At 34.8% G+C, this 18,333-nt stretch overlaps 1 protein-coding gene across 2 annotated transcripts in view; it reads right to left on the bottom strand.

The window, feature by feature from the left end:
* Nucleotides 1-5,899: 5,899 nt before the first annotated feature.
* The window catches only part of PRKX (protein kinase cAMP-dependent X-linked catalytic subunit), a 56,179-nt gene continuing 43,745 nt past the window's right edge, over nt 5,900-18,333 (bottom strand). Inside the window, exons 6-9 of one of the 2 annotated variants that reach the window (XM_036389272.2) lie at nt 15,234-15,291; nt 13,081-13,158; nt 10,075-10,223; nt 5,900-9,673 (exon numbers count right to left, since the gene is read on the bottom strand). In XM_036389272.2, the coding sequence (XP_036245165.1) occupies nt 10,098-10,223; nt 13,081-13,158; nt 15,234-15,291 (262 nt within the window). In that variant the 3' untranslated portion in view covers nt 5,900-9,673; nt 10,075-10,097. Of the gene's footprint in view, nt 9,674-10,074; nt 10,224-13,009; nt 13,159-15,233; nt 15,292-18,333 lie in introns of those variants that run through there. The other variant, XM_036389282.1, reaches the window with a different exon arrangement.

Here is an 18,333-nt window from a genome sequence, read left to right as displayed (position 1 = left end):
CCCGCTTCTTGCCACAGGTAAATATTTGTTCTGCAATGTTACATTTCTATTAGAGCATTTTGTAGAAGGCAAGGTTTTCACATTACCCAGACACCCTGCTTTCCCGGATGCTTACATACAGCCCTACTAACTTCCCACTATTCAAAACATGCAAACTGAGATAAATTGGGTAAATGGAACTATTGACATTAATAGGAGAAATCTTATTTATTATTCCTTAAACTTTACATCTGTAAGGTCTTGTTTGAAAGAATTTTAATTTAACCATGCTACTGGAAATTCTTTTAAATATTCTACCATGATAGGATGTGTTCTCTCTTTTGTTTGGCTCCTCATTAATTATCTTTCACGATAATTCATTGTTTGAATCTGTAATGTATTGCTGCTATTGCTCACAATACTTTGAGAAAAAAAAACAAACAACAGGATCACGGATTTTTTCAATAAAATAAACATTAGTGAACTCCACTGAATGTCACCCTCGGGGCAACAGGGAAAAAAGCTTGAACATGAAGCAAGCACTTGCAAAACATTACAGGAAAATACAGCTATTGATGCCTTTAAAAAGAACTAAGAAAAGTAAATGCAAGAACTTTATTGGCAATATATGAAACTATACTGTAACTCAAAGCTGTGTCTCAAGGTGGCTTTTGTTTTAGCTTCCAATATATCATATGCATATGGCCCTATGCAGAGAAAAGAAACCAAAACCCAACAAAACCCTCACACTCTTGGACAACATATGTTCTAAATGTCATTGACTGTTTCTATATTCCTCTTGCAGATTTTCTTCTTTTAGTTGCTTGAAGTTATGCCAATCTCAGATCAACTAAAGAGATTTAGAGAGAAAACTTATGGAATTAATTATTTCAAGTAGGATGACATCTCCACTCAATGTACAGAATACACTAGAAGCTTAAAGACAATACAAGGCAAATGACCCTTCATTTGCATTTTTTATTGTATTAATTACTATTCTTTTCAACAGTTTGAAAATAGAAAATCCAGCACACAGACCACAACAAAATAAGTAACTTTTGGTACTGCTTATGGTTTTGGCACTGGCATGATAAGAAAGTCGATTTAGTTTTAATTTTTAATTACATTGACAAAAATAATCACTTCACTGCTTGATCATTCAATCTTCTTATTTTATACTTGGAAATATATAAAATATTCACCAAATCTTGTCTGTCAACACAAGCCCAATGGAAGTTTGTTTCCTAGACTGATAAGTTATCTTAGTGAAGGCTATTTCACTCCATGAATCAAAAGATTTTTACTCCGCAGCAAACTCAGAAGCTGAGAACTGTCTTGTATTGGCAACTTCCATGTGTCACATAAATAGATTAAAATCGGTAAAAAGTCTCATCTTTTAAAGTTGCAAGGCCTCCTTTGCTTAAGGAATGTGACATCACATGCCAAAATTCAAACCATTTAATATTTCATGAAAATAGTGTAACAAAAAAAAAAAAAGATAGGGTTAATACTATTAACTCAACTAACTCAGTTGCTCCTTTTCTATTGAGGTGAACCTTGGTTTTGGGGGTAATAAGCAAGAGTTTATACTTCTATCAAACATACTTCAAAGTAATACAAGAGGCATTTAGAGTGACAACAACAAACAATCTGTTCTCAGGAGTGACTCCCAACATGAGAGCACCCCAGTAAAACCTGATACAGAACACAGGACAAGCTGCTTGGGATCACCACAAGCCAGAGTGCATTTTTGAGAAATGCCCTGTACATATCCCAGCTTCACTCCTGAATACTGGCTAGTGCCATAGCTACACTTTTGCTACTACGTAATTATTGACAGGTTGGAAGAAAAGGAAACTTCCTCTTTTTTTTTCTCATCTAGTAGCTCCCAGTGTTAATCCCCAGCTGAAGAATTGAAATCAGCCCACCATCATAACACTTGATTATTTAGACAATATTACTCTATTTCCAACCTTAAAATAGTTTGCATCCTAAGCTTTGATATGGTTAAATATCTTATTCCTAAACTGAATGCATAGTCTTTTCTTGTTTGATTGCCAGTTCGGTGTATTAATTAAAATTTTAAACAAATTAATGTAATAATTTCAATTCTGCCATATTTTGCATGTAAACAATCAGGAGCCACATAAAAAAAAACCCAAACAAAAAGCCCCTACAAGTACCCCAGAAAATTACTGGCAGAACCTAGTCCCTAAACCAGACTTCAGATGTATTCAAAATCCAAAACCAAGAGTCAGCAAAAAAACCTGACTCAAGTGGAATGGTCACTCATGTTCTGATACACTGCCTAGAAAGTCTATTTTAAAAAAATTACTAATTATTATAATTATTATAAATTTTCCTTTCCTCAATAGCCAGATGGTGATATTAAACCACAGATTCAGTCCCTAACAACACTTGCTTAAGTGACTCACCACCACACTTTCCTTGTTGCATCATCAAGATTCTGCTGGGGATTACATGTATGAGCTTCATGTAAATATCTGAAGACAGGTTCAAAATGCACTGTTAGAATTTTGTTTATTTTACAGAACATTGCAATAGTCACACTCCCTGGTGGCAAGTACCTGCAGAGAATAGGAAGACTTCAGTTACACTCAGCTTTTGAAAACTCCTTTTCAGATAAACTAGGTGAAAGCAGTGCTTTTGATCCAAAGTTCAGGTGCCAGCAGGGAAACATTTCTGACAGATCAGCTGGGTTAGCAGGCTCACTTACAGCTGCTACATGGATGATGGCAGAGTGGCAGGAGGAGCAAGTGCCATGGCACAGGACTGCAGTGCTGCTTCAAGGCACAGCCCAGTAAGAATTCACAGAAAAATAAGAGAAAAATAAAAGAAAAATAAGAAAAACTCTAAATCTGAACACATTCAAAGCAGGAATTTATTAATCTGAAGAGGTTACTGTTTACGGATAATGCATTTACATGAGGTTGCTGTTCCTTGATAATGCATTTACATTATCAACTGACAGCTCAGCTTTATTAACATGGAAAAAAAATACCTATTTCTGTTTACTTAGCTGCTTATTTATTTGCTTGACCAAAACCTAACAATAGAATGTTAAGCCATCTAGTTAACATGCATCAAAGGAAACTGGTTATCAGTACAAATAGAAGACATGCAATTTGTGAATGTTTTATTTACTATATTAACACAGGCTAGCACTGCTTCACTTAAATAGTGCTTCACAAGCATATTGATTTAGAAGAGGGCCCTAAATTCAACTACAGCTTCTTTGTAACTGATAAAATAAAAGCAGGCCAAAGAAGCTACTAGATATTATATACACAATTTGAAACACTCTATATTTTTGGCATTTTTTTCACCAAACTTCAGAAGCACATAATAGCACAGAATATTTTACTTTTGTATTCCAAATCAAAAACTGAGCTCTCTAATGCTTAGCTTCCGAAGAGTTGGCATTGTAAAATGCAGAGTTTTTCTATACCTGTCTTAATATTTGTTAAGTTGCTCAATTATACTCTCTCAAAGCTGCTCTAAGAAGAGACTTGTTCCTTCAAGGTGAAAAGATTTAAGTTTAGGCTCTGCAGGCTCAAGCAAGCTGCTATTTTCTTCATGTGAATTGCAACAGTATTGGCAATGAAAGCATGGCCACCTCCTCTGCATAGCTTACACTTGGGCAGAAAATTAGGAGCATGATGATTGTAAAGACTGTCCTTCTCCAACCAAGGGATTTTAGTCCCAAGGATTCTCTAAACTAGACTGATTACTGACTTAAATTGAAATAAATTCTGACTCCCAAAACTACATTTTTTGATACAATATTGAGAAAAACAGGAATTTTAACTTAAAAGCCAGCATAAACCTAAGCAGGCACCATCTTTTCTACAACATTCAGTGACAGAACTACAACACTTAGTGATAGATTACATTTGCAAGTAAACTGGTCAGGCATATCAAGTTTCTTCTTGAATTAAAGTCCAAATCAAGCTTCCCCCCCCGCCCCCTCCCCCCCCAAATATCTTTCTCCCATTAATTTGCCTGCTTTATTGCAATTGTCCAGAATACAGACAACATACTGGAGAGAAGAATTAAAACAAACAAACAAAAAACCCCAACGAACAACTAAAACCAAAAATCTGAATTTGGTTAGTTGTTTGATCTGACACCAACTACACTTTTCAAGGTATCTATCTGTACTCTGGCTATGTAAAAAACAAGTACAGTAGAGACACACCTACATGGCATGACAGAGTTCTGCATACTAGGAGTAAGACAGGCCTGCATTTTTGTTCTTTAAGGTCACATATCAGTTTTGGGATGCGACACAGACTTCAGGGGCCTGAACTACAGCTGCAGTAAGAGATGTCATATTCTCAACAGCCCCAGCAACTCATTAGCATTGAAACAAGTGCAGTGAATCACATAAACCTACCTTAAGTCAAAGTTGGTGTAATAGCCCCACTGACCGCTGCACTTTTACAGAATAATAGTTTGAAATATGATTGCACAAAACTGGAAAAGTATTTGGATACAAGGAAAATTGTACAATTCAGCTCATTAAAATTTTACAGTATTTCTGGTTTCAAGGATAAATACAAAGCTTGACACACATTCATATGTGGTGATTTTTTGAAGGGTAGATGGAAAGGGAGCATGAAAGACAGAATGGAGTTGTCTAGTACTGAGAGTAGCAGAAGAGCCTTTTACTTTCCCTGTGAAAAGCCACTTGAATTCTGCAGCTGAGATTGAAGCAGCTAGCAGGGGTTTGCATGTGGAAGGGCTTGATTTGTGAATTATGTAAGAATTCACAAAGTACTGGGCAGGATCCAGATGTAACAGTGCCAGCTGCTTTCCACCATTCCTTATAGTATCATACCTTTAGTGGTTAACAGGGGGTCACAGAACAGCGGGCTACTGTCAAATGCAGTTTTAAGAGTGTTTTGCCCTAAAAAGGCCTAATGAAGCATGAAGTGAGAGATTTGGGGGTAGTGAACAAAACCTACCTGCCCTGAATGATTGAAAAAGTGTATTTTAAATGGCTTCTGTTGGAAAAGATAAAAAGAGTTACATGTGCATTCAAAAAAGATGTAGCACTCAGGACAAATGAACAAAAACTCAGCCACATGGCTGGGGTATGAATAAGATACCAAACAAAATTCTTTCTTGTTGCCATTAAAAAATTCCCTGTGTTTTAACTGAAAATTTATTTTGATTCATGACAAAGACATGACTAAAATCTTGCCAGGGCTCATTGCAGTGTTCCTTCACTTTCCATTAGCAGTCTCTTGAAGCACATGACATGGTGGTTTACAGGAGAAAAACATCAATGCACAGAATTTATAATGAAGCCAGGCAGAAAAAAAATCCATCTTTTAAAAGTGAACCCCTAACTAGCCCAAACTGTATCCAGTAGGTTCTATGACTATGTAATTATCACCATATTATGATACCTAGGTGGTAAGAAATAAAATACATTTGATCCAAGAGAAGGAATTTAAACAGCTAAACAAATTTTGTTAAAAATGAACTTTTCAAGTTTTGATGGAAGACGAAATAAAGGGTAAGTCAGGTAGACATTGTAAAAATATTTTTCAATGCTTAAAGAAACATTGAACTGAGTGTTCTGGACAGCGTTCAGGTCATTAAGTTGTTAATATGCCAAAGGAATTAGGGTCATATAATCAAAGTTTAATGAGAAGTTCAAATTAACACTTTTGATTATTGGTGCACTACCTGAAATGGTTTAGAAAATGTACTTTTTGGTGCTTCTTCGACACCATCTGAAATCTGTTCCAATACTTGCATCTTGTTCTGGAAAGGATTAAAATGTGAAAAGAAGAATCAATTGTTTTTCTGCTACTTTCATCTCCCCTTCACCATTTTCTTGGATGAAGAACCCCAATCTTCTTTCCAGCATAAATGGAAGCAAACTAGATTTAAACATTTGAAAAGATATAAAGGTTTATTAAATGAATCCAGATTTGACAGATATTACATTAAATTAAACAGCAATAAAGTTTTACTAGGGTTTATGTACAGATCACAGTGATTTTTCATTGTGCAATGAGGGCTGACTTTGTAACTTGAACAGTACTTACACATGAGCTACAACAAGCAACCAGCAACACACAACATTAGCCCAAGTGAACCTCGCAAGTCGAGCAGTCCAAACTGATTATGCAGCACACAAATGCCTGCTACCACTATCACTACGTTCTACACAACAGAGTATTTATAAAGCAGTCAAGGTTTGCCATAGAAAAGTGCAAAACATGGGAAGTCTGTACACAGTACAGTACAAGAAGGAATCATGCTACAGTCATTGAAAGCTGAAAAATAATTCTATAGCATAGGAAGCACTGCATCACAACTCTTCTGAATGGCAAGCAGATGGGCTGAGGAACAGCCATATCTTCATTGCTTTCAAAACTGTAAAATCCCTGTTTATCCATTTAAACATAGTTTAGTACCTATATTTGATCCATAACAATGACTTTCTACAGTGGAAGATCACATTAGTTAAAGCTCAGTAGCACACATATTCATTGATCAAGCTCATTTACAGGAAAATCTACAGCACGTTCTTCATTTAAATCATGAAGCATTTATATCATTTGGTTACAAGGCAATCAAGTTTACAATTCATGTTTATCACTTAAAACCTCAGACTGGGCAATTAAAAATATATATATATAAAACTCAAAAATAAAGGTTGCTTTTTTAATGTTTAACATTCTTGTTCACTGATGTAGAATATCCAAGGCCTATGGGCTCTCTTGCAAGACAACAGTCCTTATGCAACAGTCTATATGCAACAGCACGCATTAACAGAAAGAATCAAAATAAAATGAACTTCAGAGAACACCCTACTTGAATAGGAACTAAAAAAATCTTCTAGTCTTCTTTAAAAAAACCCATAAATCCAGAATTCCTAGTGCAGTGTTTACCTGCATGAGCACTCAGACAGAACTACATTAGCGGGCCATGAAGTCCCAGTAAAGACTTAAAGCAGACTCACATGTGCAAATAAATAAAACAGCCAGGTAATAACACCTCATTAAGTCCAGGACTGTAGAGAAAATAACTGATCGCTTAAAATAATGCTTCAAAAATGTTTTGGTTTTATTTTTTACTTCAGTATTTTAATTTAAAAAAAACTGAAAGCAGTTTTGTACTAGAAAGCATGCTGACGAGGTTGGTAGTTAGGTGTAGGTACACATGGCTCGGAAACAATGTAAAGTCAGTGGATTATCATTATTAATAACATTGTATTCACTACATTAGTCTCCATCATCATGAGTGTCAGTGCATCCACTGCCAGCAATGGATAAAAGTCATAGAAAGAAAATTCCCTATTTCCTGTTGTTCAAGCACTCAAAACTTCTAACTGCCACGGCAGTAAATTACTCAATTTCAACTTAATTTCCTCAGATCTGAAGACTTAAACACAGAGCAGCTTTGAAATTTGAAGAAAAATCCTATATTTAGCACACTTTCTTGTAGTATTTTCTAATAAGAAATGGATGTATGTATTCAGAGACCATAAAATACCATACACTTACACATCAAGAAAACTCTCCAACTGCTTGCTCCCCTTACACAAAGTAAACTGTGTTTCATGTGTTTCCCTTTTTCCAATTGATTTAGAATAACTAATTCCACAGATACAAACATAGTGGGTCAGATTCATTTTTCCAAGAGAATAAGGTACTTACACTAGGTTAAAACTGTAATTTCCTATGGATTGTCCTGTATTTCATTATACATTCCGACACAATATTCACTGAGTGGCAGCTGCGGGCATCAACTTGCAGAACATCAAGACAGCTTTGTGATATTCCAGAATTTTCATTTTGAAATATCCTGATTTTTTTACACATTGTGCATTTTTGACAAGAGTTATACAATCTCTTTTAGGAAGACTTGCTTTATGAAGAAATAATCTAATATCCTAGAAGTTACAGGTTCTCAATAGCACTTCTGTACTGTTTAAACAAAAAAAAAAATTGAGATCACTTTTCCACAAGGAGACTCCAGTAACAGATCTGCAATAAAATCATAAATATGGTAATTTCAGTAGCAATTACTAGAATGCCTACTTGGTAGGCATTCAGGATTTAGTTTAGAAAACAAATCTTCAGCCTACAGTTCTTATAGCTTTCAGATCAAAAATGTGGAGAGTAGTTTTTGGAAAACACTGTCTGTATGATCTCATCAAACAGTATTATGTAGAGCCATAAGTCATACTAGTAGACCTTCAGAGAGCTGATGTGTTCTGAGAAGAAAAAGAGGCCTAAATATGGTAATTTCACTAGAAGTTACCTAAACTGACAACATCCTAAAAAAATGCCATTGTGTTTTTTGTAATTGAAGCACTTCAAAATCAACTCACTTATATTAAGACAATATTAAGACAAGTATCACAATATGAAACATGAAAAAAAACCTAAAAAAGGACATTCTGCCTAGTATTCAATCTACCTTCATGCTTTTGTGCATTCATATATAGAGATACATACTTATGCACATACTGATATTTAATGCTACTTAAAAATAAGCAATATTGCATATACTTCCAAAAAAGTGTGCTCAAGCTGCTAGAAAGATGTTAACACAGGATGAAAAAACAGACTCTCTGCATCTAGGGTTTGAACTCTGTACATATGAAATTGCTGGCAGCAGGGACTAGGACAATTTCAAAAAAGGAGGAGGAGAAAAATAAGGCTGTACTAAATATTCAGTCTTCCCTCTGATATTCTGAAGTGTTCAGCATACAACAACAACTATTTCGCTAATGAAAAAGGTCTGTTATGGCTCATGCTTTACATTTGGAGACAACAACAAACTTGTGAGGGAAGAACTCCTGTCAGAGCCAGTTAAAGCCCTTTTATCAGGATGGACTGACTTGCATGTTTACAGTGAGTTTTCATGTGAGGAATCTCATTTCAGACAGTGTATTATCACTCAAAATTCTGGTTTTCAAAAAGACTTAATTGTAACAGAACTTCTTAAATTAGCCATTAAGATACATCTTTAACAACAATAAAACATGCCCTGGTCTTTCTGCTTTCAAGTACTATGGTTGTAAGTGTGAGGCATTGGAAATTTTAGGTACAAATCTTTTTTAAAACATAATTATTTCTGTTTTTTACAAAGAATTATAAAATGTATATAAGATGATGAAAAACTCATTTATCCTTTTTTAAGACTTTTATTCCTAAAGAACTTCTTGAAAAACATTATTTGAAAAATAAAAATCATAGACTCTGCAAAGTACAAAAATTTACATCTTTGCACAATTCCTGTGCTTTAGTTGTATTGTATCCATTATATACATATATACTAATTTGTGCTTTTAATTACACAACTTTAGTATAAACTTATAAAATTAAGTCTATGAGTTAACTATGCAAAAAGGATCTGGGAATAGCAGGAAACTTAATTCAACCATAAGTTAAAAAAAAATAATCCTAAAAATATCATTTTAATTAGTCTACATCAGAGCAGACTACCATTATTACAATTTAATAAACTAAGGTCAAATGTTTACAGCAAAAAATTATTCCTGCCTGCCTCCATCTTTTTTGACATTTACTAATACACATATCTGAATGCAGTATCATTCTTAGCCACAAAGAAAATCTTCCTTTATATCTGAACTCCATTGTTCTTCAGACTTGCTCTTAGCACTTCAATTTCCTTCCAGTTTCTAAGACAAAAAAAGAGAACACAAAACTCAAGGTGGACTATTTGAACTCAGTAATAAGTATCAACCTATCACATTTATAAGAGAGAATATCCAGGGTACAGAATTAATCTGACCACCTTATTCCTCTAGAGTAGTAAAACCTTAGAGTTAAAAACTATCACATTTCCTTATCTGTGAAATCATTCTAGGTATTTCTTTTTACACACAATTTAAAAAAAAATAAGGACAGAAGGACTTAAATATTTGTAAGCAAATAAACCTTCATGAATGTAGAAAACCAAATCCTGTGAGGTGATTTTTGTCACCTCAAGCCATTATAAATCAGAAAATGTAATTCTGCATATGGTTCTCACTCACAGGTCTGCAATGTTTTCAAGGGCACTCTTGACATTTGGACATACCTTGTTGAGTGTAGATGTTACACTCAGAAGTTCTTGAAAATTTCTAGATCTTTAGGAGGTACCGGAGGTGTCTTGTTCCAGTCATCTTCAGGATAAGCTTCAAAATTGGAAGTATCCCCGTCATTGGATACTTTGGGCACTATGGGAGGCTAGTCAGAAGAAGCACAACAAAAACGTTAGTAGTTTCCTCAATGAGCTCCTCTCCATCATACTATTCTGTAAAAGCTCTATTAAACAAATGGAGTACAGATTTACTGTTCACCTGTTCCCTAATAATGAATGGCACAAGAGAGAGAAACTTGCAGCAACACATCCACATTCCTACTTTTTGTCAATTTTAGACTTAAATAATGTGGCTAAAAGACACTTAGATAATTAATACACTTAATATAGATACCTATTTTATTGAGAGCACTAGCTTCCTTTCAACTAAGAATCTTCACAGCAGTATGGGAAACTGCTACCATATTGAAGGTAGCCTCCTCTTTACTGCTTTCAAATAGATTGATTGCTTTTAAAGAGGTTGAAATTACTAACTTCTGTCTACCAACTATGTTTTTTCCTAACCTAGCAATAAATTCAAGCAGGTAAAGAAATTGCTTCGCCATAACTCATTTCAAAAGGATGGTTATAAAAGCATCTTAATTCAAACAGACTGTTTTTATGAAACTTGAAGGTGCCAAGAGACGTATCAGGTTATTTTTGTTTTCACAGAGGATCCTTTCAATTTCTAGCATTGCTCATCAGCTTTAGAGTACCTCCAGTTTTAACTTGTCTGAAATCTAATATTGAGAATGCTCTGTGCTTCTGGCCACAGACTACGAGATAAAGATCCCTTCAGGAACATTTCATTAATTGCAGGTATTAATGAATTGCAAACCCCTTTTCCTCTCTCAAGGGACATTCATCTCTATTCTCTTCTCAGCAACTGAGAGCTTAATTATCATGCTGAATCCAACAGAACACTTTAGAATGAGAAAACCCTATGGATGATCACTGAACTGGCTCCAAGTTATACCACAGACAGAATTATAAAGTATAGCAAAATGCTATTCTGCACATCTTCAAAAAGATAAAAGTCTGGCTTCCACTAGCTTATGAGATCTTATTTGATCTTATGGGCTTTTCAAAATGATGTCATCATCAGTTGGTTTTCAATGGGAAAGACAGGTCCCTGTATGATAGTACTTCTAACCTTCAGCCAAAAGCAGAGTCCTAATTTTGTGTCTGGCAGCCACAGTAACACTGCCCAGATGGTGAGGAAAAGGTGCAGAATCTGCTCTGCCCCTGAGAAATGTCTGCCCCACTGTGGGCAGTGCCTGATACCCCTCCTCCCTGTAAGCATTTTGGCAGAAAAAAGAGAGTTTTGTGAAGTGACGCATAGAAAGAAAAAAACAAGAGAGAAAGGATGATTAATGAAACAATTTTTCCCTTTCAGCCATTGCTATTGTTTATATGATATTGATATTTAGGACCTTATTGGGACCATAAATCTATGCATAATTTATACAATAGACAAATTCACGCTTTTTACCAGGAAAATGGAGCATTGTATGCATTATTTCATATTTTCAATCTCTTCATAAGTATGAAATCATGAAAACTAATTCTATAGAGGCAGCTATATTCTTCAAATAACCAAGTTAAATTCTGATCCACTTCACATCCCTACTCTAAAGTTTAATTAAGTACCACTTCATCTTCCAAGAGCTTAATGCAACCATCATAAAGATTAAGAAACAAGTTTTGTATTTATAGTAATCTGAATGCTATGGTGACTCTTTTTTGATTAATTTTTTAAATAAAAATGCCACATAAAGGATGTTTGGACCTGAGACATTTGATTGTACATCTAAAAATAATTTTTAATACTATTTGTTTTTTATTGCTTTGATTGCCATATTCTGAGTTTATATATTATTAAACAGGTTATCATCCAGTTTGTGTTCTTTGCAGGTTTGGTAAACAGAATTTATAGTAAGTACCTAGAAAAATGTGACTTCATTACAATGCATATACATAAAAATATCAACTGGTTGCAGTAATGATTAAAAATAAAACAAACCCACACATTTAAAACACTGTAAACTTATTTTTCTTAAAGAGAAAAGCCATCTATATCTTTGTATTAGATATTGTTTACAAGAATACATCAAGAACATTAATTTTGTCTCCTTTTTTTTTTTCCATTTTTTCAAGAACTCAAGGTATCTACCTGGAATTTAAGTGGAAGAAACTAATGCAAAGAAAATAAAAACAAATGTTTAATTTGTACTTGACTGACTGCGTGTGGTAACTCAACCTCTGCTACAGAAAACCACTGCTGTAAGGAATTGTACAAGTTAAAACTCTGAGGAAGGAAAGAAAGAAAGCAGTTTTACTTCTAAAGTACTTTAAAAACATTTTGTAGTGTTGATAGCTTTTGCAAACATCTGCCCTCATATAATACTAGAATTCAGTGCTATAAAAAAGTCTGTTGGAATTACATTCATAAATCCTTCTCTTTCACCTTCCCTATTCCTCCTACTCCCATGTGCTCTACATTTTATTAAAACATTTACCTGAATTGAACTTGGTACAAAAATTTAAAGTCCAGAATAAAATACCTCCATATATGTAAGGACAAGGAAAAAAGAAAAACTAAATCAAAACAACAAATTAGCAATCCCCTCCATGTCCGCAAATATAAAAACACTTACAACAAGTAATCACTTACAAAAACCTAAACGTGAAAACTAAATTCTGTATTAACAAATCATCTTCAGTGAACTAAAGCAGGGATTTTTAGACAGTTTGTATATAGACAAAAATGCAAACAGACATTCATACAATTAACTCCACATTGCAAAAAGGCCAATATGCATTTAATTACGAAGTGTGCTTATAGACATGTGCTTATACACACACAAACACACAGATGCAACAGCCAACAAACCTTCAACAGATCAGCTTAAATGAACAATGATTTCTCCTTGTGATGTCCTATACAGTATTTGCAGAATGTACCTTTAGTCTCCTTTGAGGTACAGCATCCCAGTCTATAGACCTGAACCATCGATGTCTCTTCACATCATCAGCTCCATTCTTTAAGGAAAGAAATCAAAATTACTATTTATTAAGCTTACATGTATGCCAAACCATGTATTTCATTACAAGGACTGTAATATCAGGTCTAACCTTTTTTCTTTTTTTCAGGTGATAATCATAAAAAGATTCTAAAGGATAAATTCATAGTGTTAATTACCTAGTAGGTCCTGAGTTCCAGCAATAAAACCCAAGTAATTTTGATTTGAGGTTTCTTTGGGCTTTTTTTAGCATTCTTCTGACACAATGGAGATCAAGAACAGGCTTTAAAATACCCACAAAACCATTCATTACAGTCCTATTTACTTTTGTTTTCACCAACATTTTAGAGAATGCCTTAAATTCAGATATACTTTCTAATCCTTGCACTATAAAAAAATAACAGAGTTGATGGTGTTTTAAATAAAAATAATGTCTGGGAAGCACATAGGTTTTTTTAAATATTACAGGCATTTAATGCTGACAGCAAGAGGTTCTCAGTACTGTTACGAAAGTAAATATATTAAAACATTTGTTTTCATTTTAGATATACAGCTAAAGGTGTATTTGCCTTGCAATGATTATTCTCTCTGGGGTGCTTGTTTTATTTATGTACATAAGAAACACAAATGTCTCTTTTTTTCATGATTAAGCTTGTTTCACGCACAGACTTGTTCTCAAGGCATTAAGCACTGGGGAAAAACAGCTGGTTCCCTGTCTCAGGCCTGATCAAAGCACAGCACTCAAGACTATAACACGTACAGCTCCACAAAACCAAGCATTATTACACATTTGGGTTTTTTCAGATTTATGTGGAGTGGAACTATCCATGCTCATATCCAATGAGGCATCAAGGAGAACAGTTCACATAGTTCCCTCAAAAGCAGACCTGACTGAATGTTTCACCAGAAAATGTTTTGTGGGATTTACATATTTTTAAAACAATTATGACAATGGAAAAGGATCAGACACAAGTCTGACCTAGTGCTCCCACCCCAAAATCTGCTCTTAATTAGAACTGTTTTTGATTTAAGAATTTTAGTCAATTGTAGGGAAAACCCCAAAACAAACCTAAGCAACCATGGACTAAAAACATCCCCAGAAAAGAGAAAACCCAGCCAAACACATTTACCAAAGCCCATGTTTGAACAAGTCAAGATTTGCTTTTATTTTTGTTTTCCTTCAAAACTGTCCAAAGATATAAAAGTTTTCACTGGTAAATGAAAAACTTTCAGCTTAAGAAATTCTCCTGAAAAAGACTACAAAGGATTCTGAAGGATAAGAAAAACATTATTTCCTGTTTTTTCTTACCAGTCTAACTTTGTGCCATAAAAAAGCTCCAAAAGAAAACACTTTACAACTGGTTAAAGCATTTATATTAATATGTTAAGAAAACCTTGGATGATTGTGCACCTTTTACCATACCTTTCAGCTATGTTTACCATTCAAGGTGCTTTGGGCCAAAAAGCAAACCTCTAACATCCCTTCCCCAGAGAAATAAAAATTTTAGATGTCTCCAAAGAGAAAGATTATACATGCTAATTTCAGTACCTATTGTCTTCATAAATCTGTTTGGATTAGGGTAAACAATTCTTCCTGGTGCAAGAGTATTTAACTCTTAAACTCTTAAAAAGAGTATTTAAGGCTTAATCAGCCCCACCAAGACAATAACCAGGTATCACTACAACCCATATCTTTTAAAAATAATTTTTAAACTTCAAGTTTGATTAGTGGCCCTTCTGGGATTAACACTGCCACAAAAAAAGAACCAAATGAAGCTGGCACCATGCACTACAGGGCTTAATACCATGTTTCTGGTCTAATCTAGGTTTTCACATTAATGAACAGGGTGGTGGTGAGGAGAGAGGAAAACCACCAGGAAGAGTAGCATTAATCCAAATAGGGGAATGATTTTCAGAAACACAGAAATACACAGTTAAATTTGCATTTAGCATTGCATAACCTAAGTAATGTATGGGGAAATGTATGTGTTTCATGCTTATAAAATCAAAAATTCTATGAAGAGCTGGTCTATATCTTTCCTACAGAATTCTTTCAACCTTGTGTGAATCTTACACTAAAGATTTTACACTGACCTTCATATTTCCTAGTCGTCTTGTTCTGTCAACCACAAGTAGCTTCTTAATAAGGTCTCTGAAGTAGAGAAAACATGTTCTCTGTTAAACAGAAGTAATTTATATTTGACTGTCAAGTGTTACAGAATATAGACATGCTTCCCTCTGACCATTCATTTCCTCATATTTTAGGACATTTAAGAGTAAGCAATAAAAAAGAATCTAACAAAATTCTTGCAGATTTCTTTTTGACTCTTCCAAGAAACAAAGGGAAAAAACCTCACTCTCTCCTCCCCTGCCCCTTGCCAAGTAGCACCATTTTGTTCTTTGTTTTTTTGCATTTTGCTCAGCATGCCCAATCTCAAAACCTCCATTTTTTTTTCTCCAACGGATATCCAATCTGCTTGTCAGAACCGAACACTAAAATGTATTAAAAAAGCACATAAAGCTACATCCTCATCTTTATGCTAAATACCCAGGGAAACCATGAAAGAGCTAGTAATCTGCTTAAAACTAGTAACATCTATAATTTAATTGAAAACAAAGTCTCACTGAGATACTGGCTCATTGAACAGTTCTACACAAAACTAAATCAACATTTTAAGCGACTAACAGAAGTTTAGAGACAGAAAACTCTTCCATATTAATAGCAAAGTACTTCAAATATTAAGCCCCAAACAACTATGACAAACCATAAGTATCATAATTTATGGAATTAGCTTGATTACTTGCAAGTTGAAAGAAAAATATGGCTTCATATTTCTATAAGAAGTTACATTTTATCTCAAAGATTATTTTGCTATTTGATTTTAGAAAACTGGATTCTAGACTGATTGCATGAAGTACCAATGACAAGAAAGAGCATAAGTTTAACCATCCTTATTTCTATAATCTCAAGTATTCCTGAGAGATGACATACAGCATGAAAGAGATTAAAGAGTATGGCTAGTTCAAATTTTCAACAATATCAAAGGTTAAAGAAAGTCAACTGTTTTATTTACAGAAAAGAACACAAACATAACAATGACACACCTGCCTCTCTCCATCCCTACCTGTAATGTCTACTATGCCTCCCAAAAATAGCAGTGTCATCTATCCTTGAAATCACAAAAGTGTGTGCAAAATGAACATATAAACTGAATATGCTAGACTGTTTGAAAAGCTGTTGCATTTGCAAATACAATTCTAAAATTCACCTGGAAAAAAATTAAATTACCAGATATATGAATAAAAAAGTCCATGTAGAAAGCAGTTTTTAAAACTCTTGTGATTATTCCAGACAATCAATATTTCAATTAGATTAAATCATGTGACCAACTCCTTTCACAGTCACCTTTGCAGAAAGATCCCTTTCTACTTCACAAAGAGCATTCATCATGGAAGAGGCTACAAGGAGGACTATAAGCACACTTAAAACAGAAGTAGGGCTGAAAAGAAATCCAGAAACCCTAAAAGAGATTCACAGAGTTTATGGGCAAAGACACTTTCCCATTCCTATAAAACCAGAAAACATTTCATGGATCATTCTTGGCTTGCTTCAAAAATTCATCATAAAACAGATAAGGGATGAGCTTACATGCTGATACAGTATTGTTACTAAATATGATACTTGCTGCATTGGACCAGTGAAATATACATTGAATTGAAACCAATAATAGTTTAGTAGTTCTTTATTACATTGGTTCTAAATACTCATTTAAAAATTATGTTAAATTTAATTCAATAGATATGCTGGTGCATGTTTTTGAGAACCAAATTCTACATGAAGGTCCCTGCAGAGCAATAATCAGTAAAATGCTGTAATAGGGACATTTCATTTGGAGGTTTCCAAAAGTGGCTTTGCAAAGAAAACCTTAAAAAAACAGTAAGGAAGAGTGACATTCATGCATCAGGAGGGAAAGCAGAAGTGGTACAAATTCAGAAAGTAAAGAGTACAGGAGGGTGATAAGGGACAGGTGAGTAAAAAATGTAAATGCCTGTAAGCTGAGGCAGTACATATCCCTCGGGAGAGAAGTGCTCTCAGAGTTCCGAAAGGGAAACAGTTTTGCTGCCTCAGAACAGAGCGTTAAAACTTTGTATAGCACTAATACTTCAGACACAGTCTGGATCTGACAGGACCCAAGACAGCCTTCTTTCTGGCTGAAATATTGACTTATTGGAAGAAGAGAGAAAACAGATGGGTTAGAACGTAAGAAGAAGACTGCCTTCATTAGACAAAATAATCTCAGCACTTGCTTTAAGGTAATGATGCAGAGATGTTCAAGGACTATCCAGTTCTGCATATTGTGGTTTAAAAGAAGGAAGAGGGGCTGACATCCAAGACACTGTGTTCACAACTCACTGCAGAAAGTAAGTGAAGCCACAGGAGTAGTGTGGCCAGCAGGACAGAACAATGATTGGCCCCCTCGACTTGTCAGTGGTGAGACCACACCTCATGTTTCTGTGTCCAGTTCTGGGCCACTCACTTGAAGAAAGACATTGAGATGCTGGTGTGAGTCCAGAGAAGGGCAATGGAGCTCGTGAAGGATCTGGAGGGTAAGTCCAGAAGGAGTGGCTGAGGGAGCTGGGATTGTTTAGCCAGGATAAAAGGAGGCTCAGGGGTTATTAGTCTCTGTAACTGCTTTCACTATATTGGATGGGCTGTTAGTGATGATAACCTAATTTGAGGTGTTCCTCCTTCTGATCACAATATTATAGCTCAGTGCACAGAATACTAAAAGAGATAATCAGTTTTCTTTCCAAGACCAATTGGATTAGGAAGACCAGATAAAACTACACTAAACTGTAAACTGTGTGGAGCTACTAAGAGAAAACTGTTACAAAGACACAAGAATATGAGACACTAGTCAGCCTAAGGGGAAGCAGACATGCTTCATTCAGAGCATCCAAGGATTCAGTGGAGACTTAAAAAAACCAAAACAAACACTTTCTCAAATGATTAGTTTTGCTTGTATGTTTACCCAGTAGTAACAGTAAGCAAGTGCCTCTCTGAAGTCACCATCAAAACATCACAAGTGATTAACAAAGGGGTAACTTCCTGTCTTCACTCCCTCACTCATTCACTCAGTTGTCACTTAGAAGAAACTTCATGTTTATAATCGCATTTCCTCATGTTCCAATG

Source organism: Molothrus ater, chromosome 2 (assembly GCF_012460135.2).
Source record: "Molothrus ater isolate BHLD 08-10-18 breed brown headed cowbird chromosome 2, BPBGC_Mater_1.1, whole genome shotgun sequence".
Taxonomy (NCBI): Eukaryota; Metazoa; Chordata; class Aves; order Passeriformes; family Icteridae; genus Molothrus; species Molothrus ater.
This window is presented reverse-complemented; position numbering and strand designations above follow the sequence as displayed.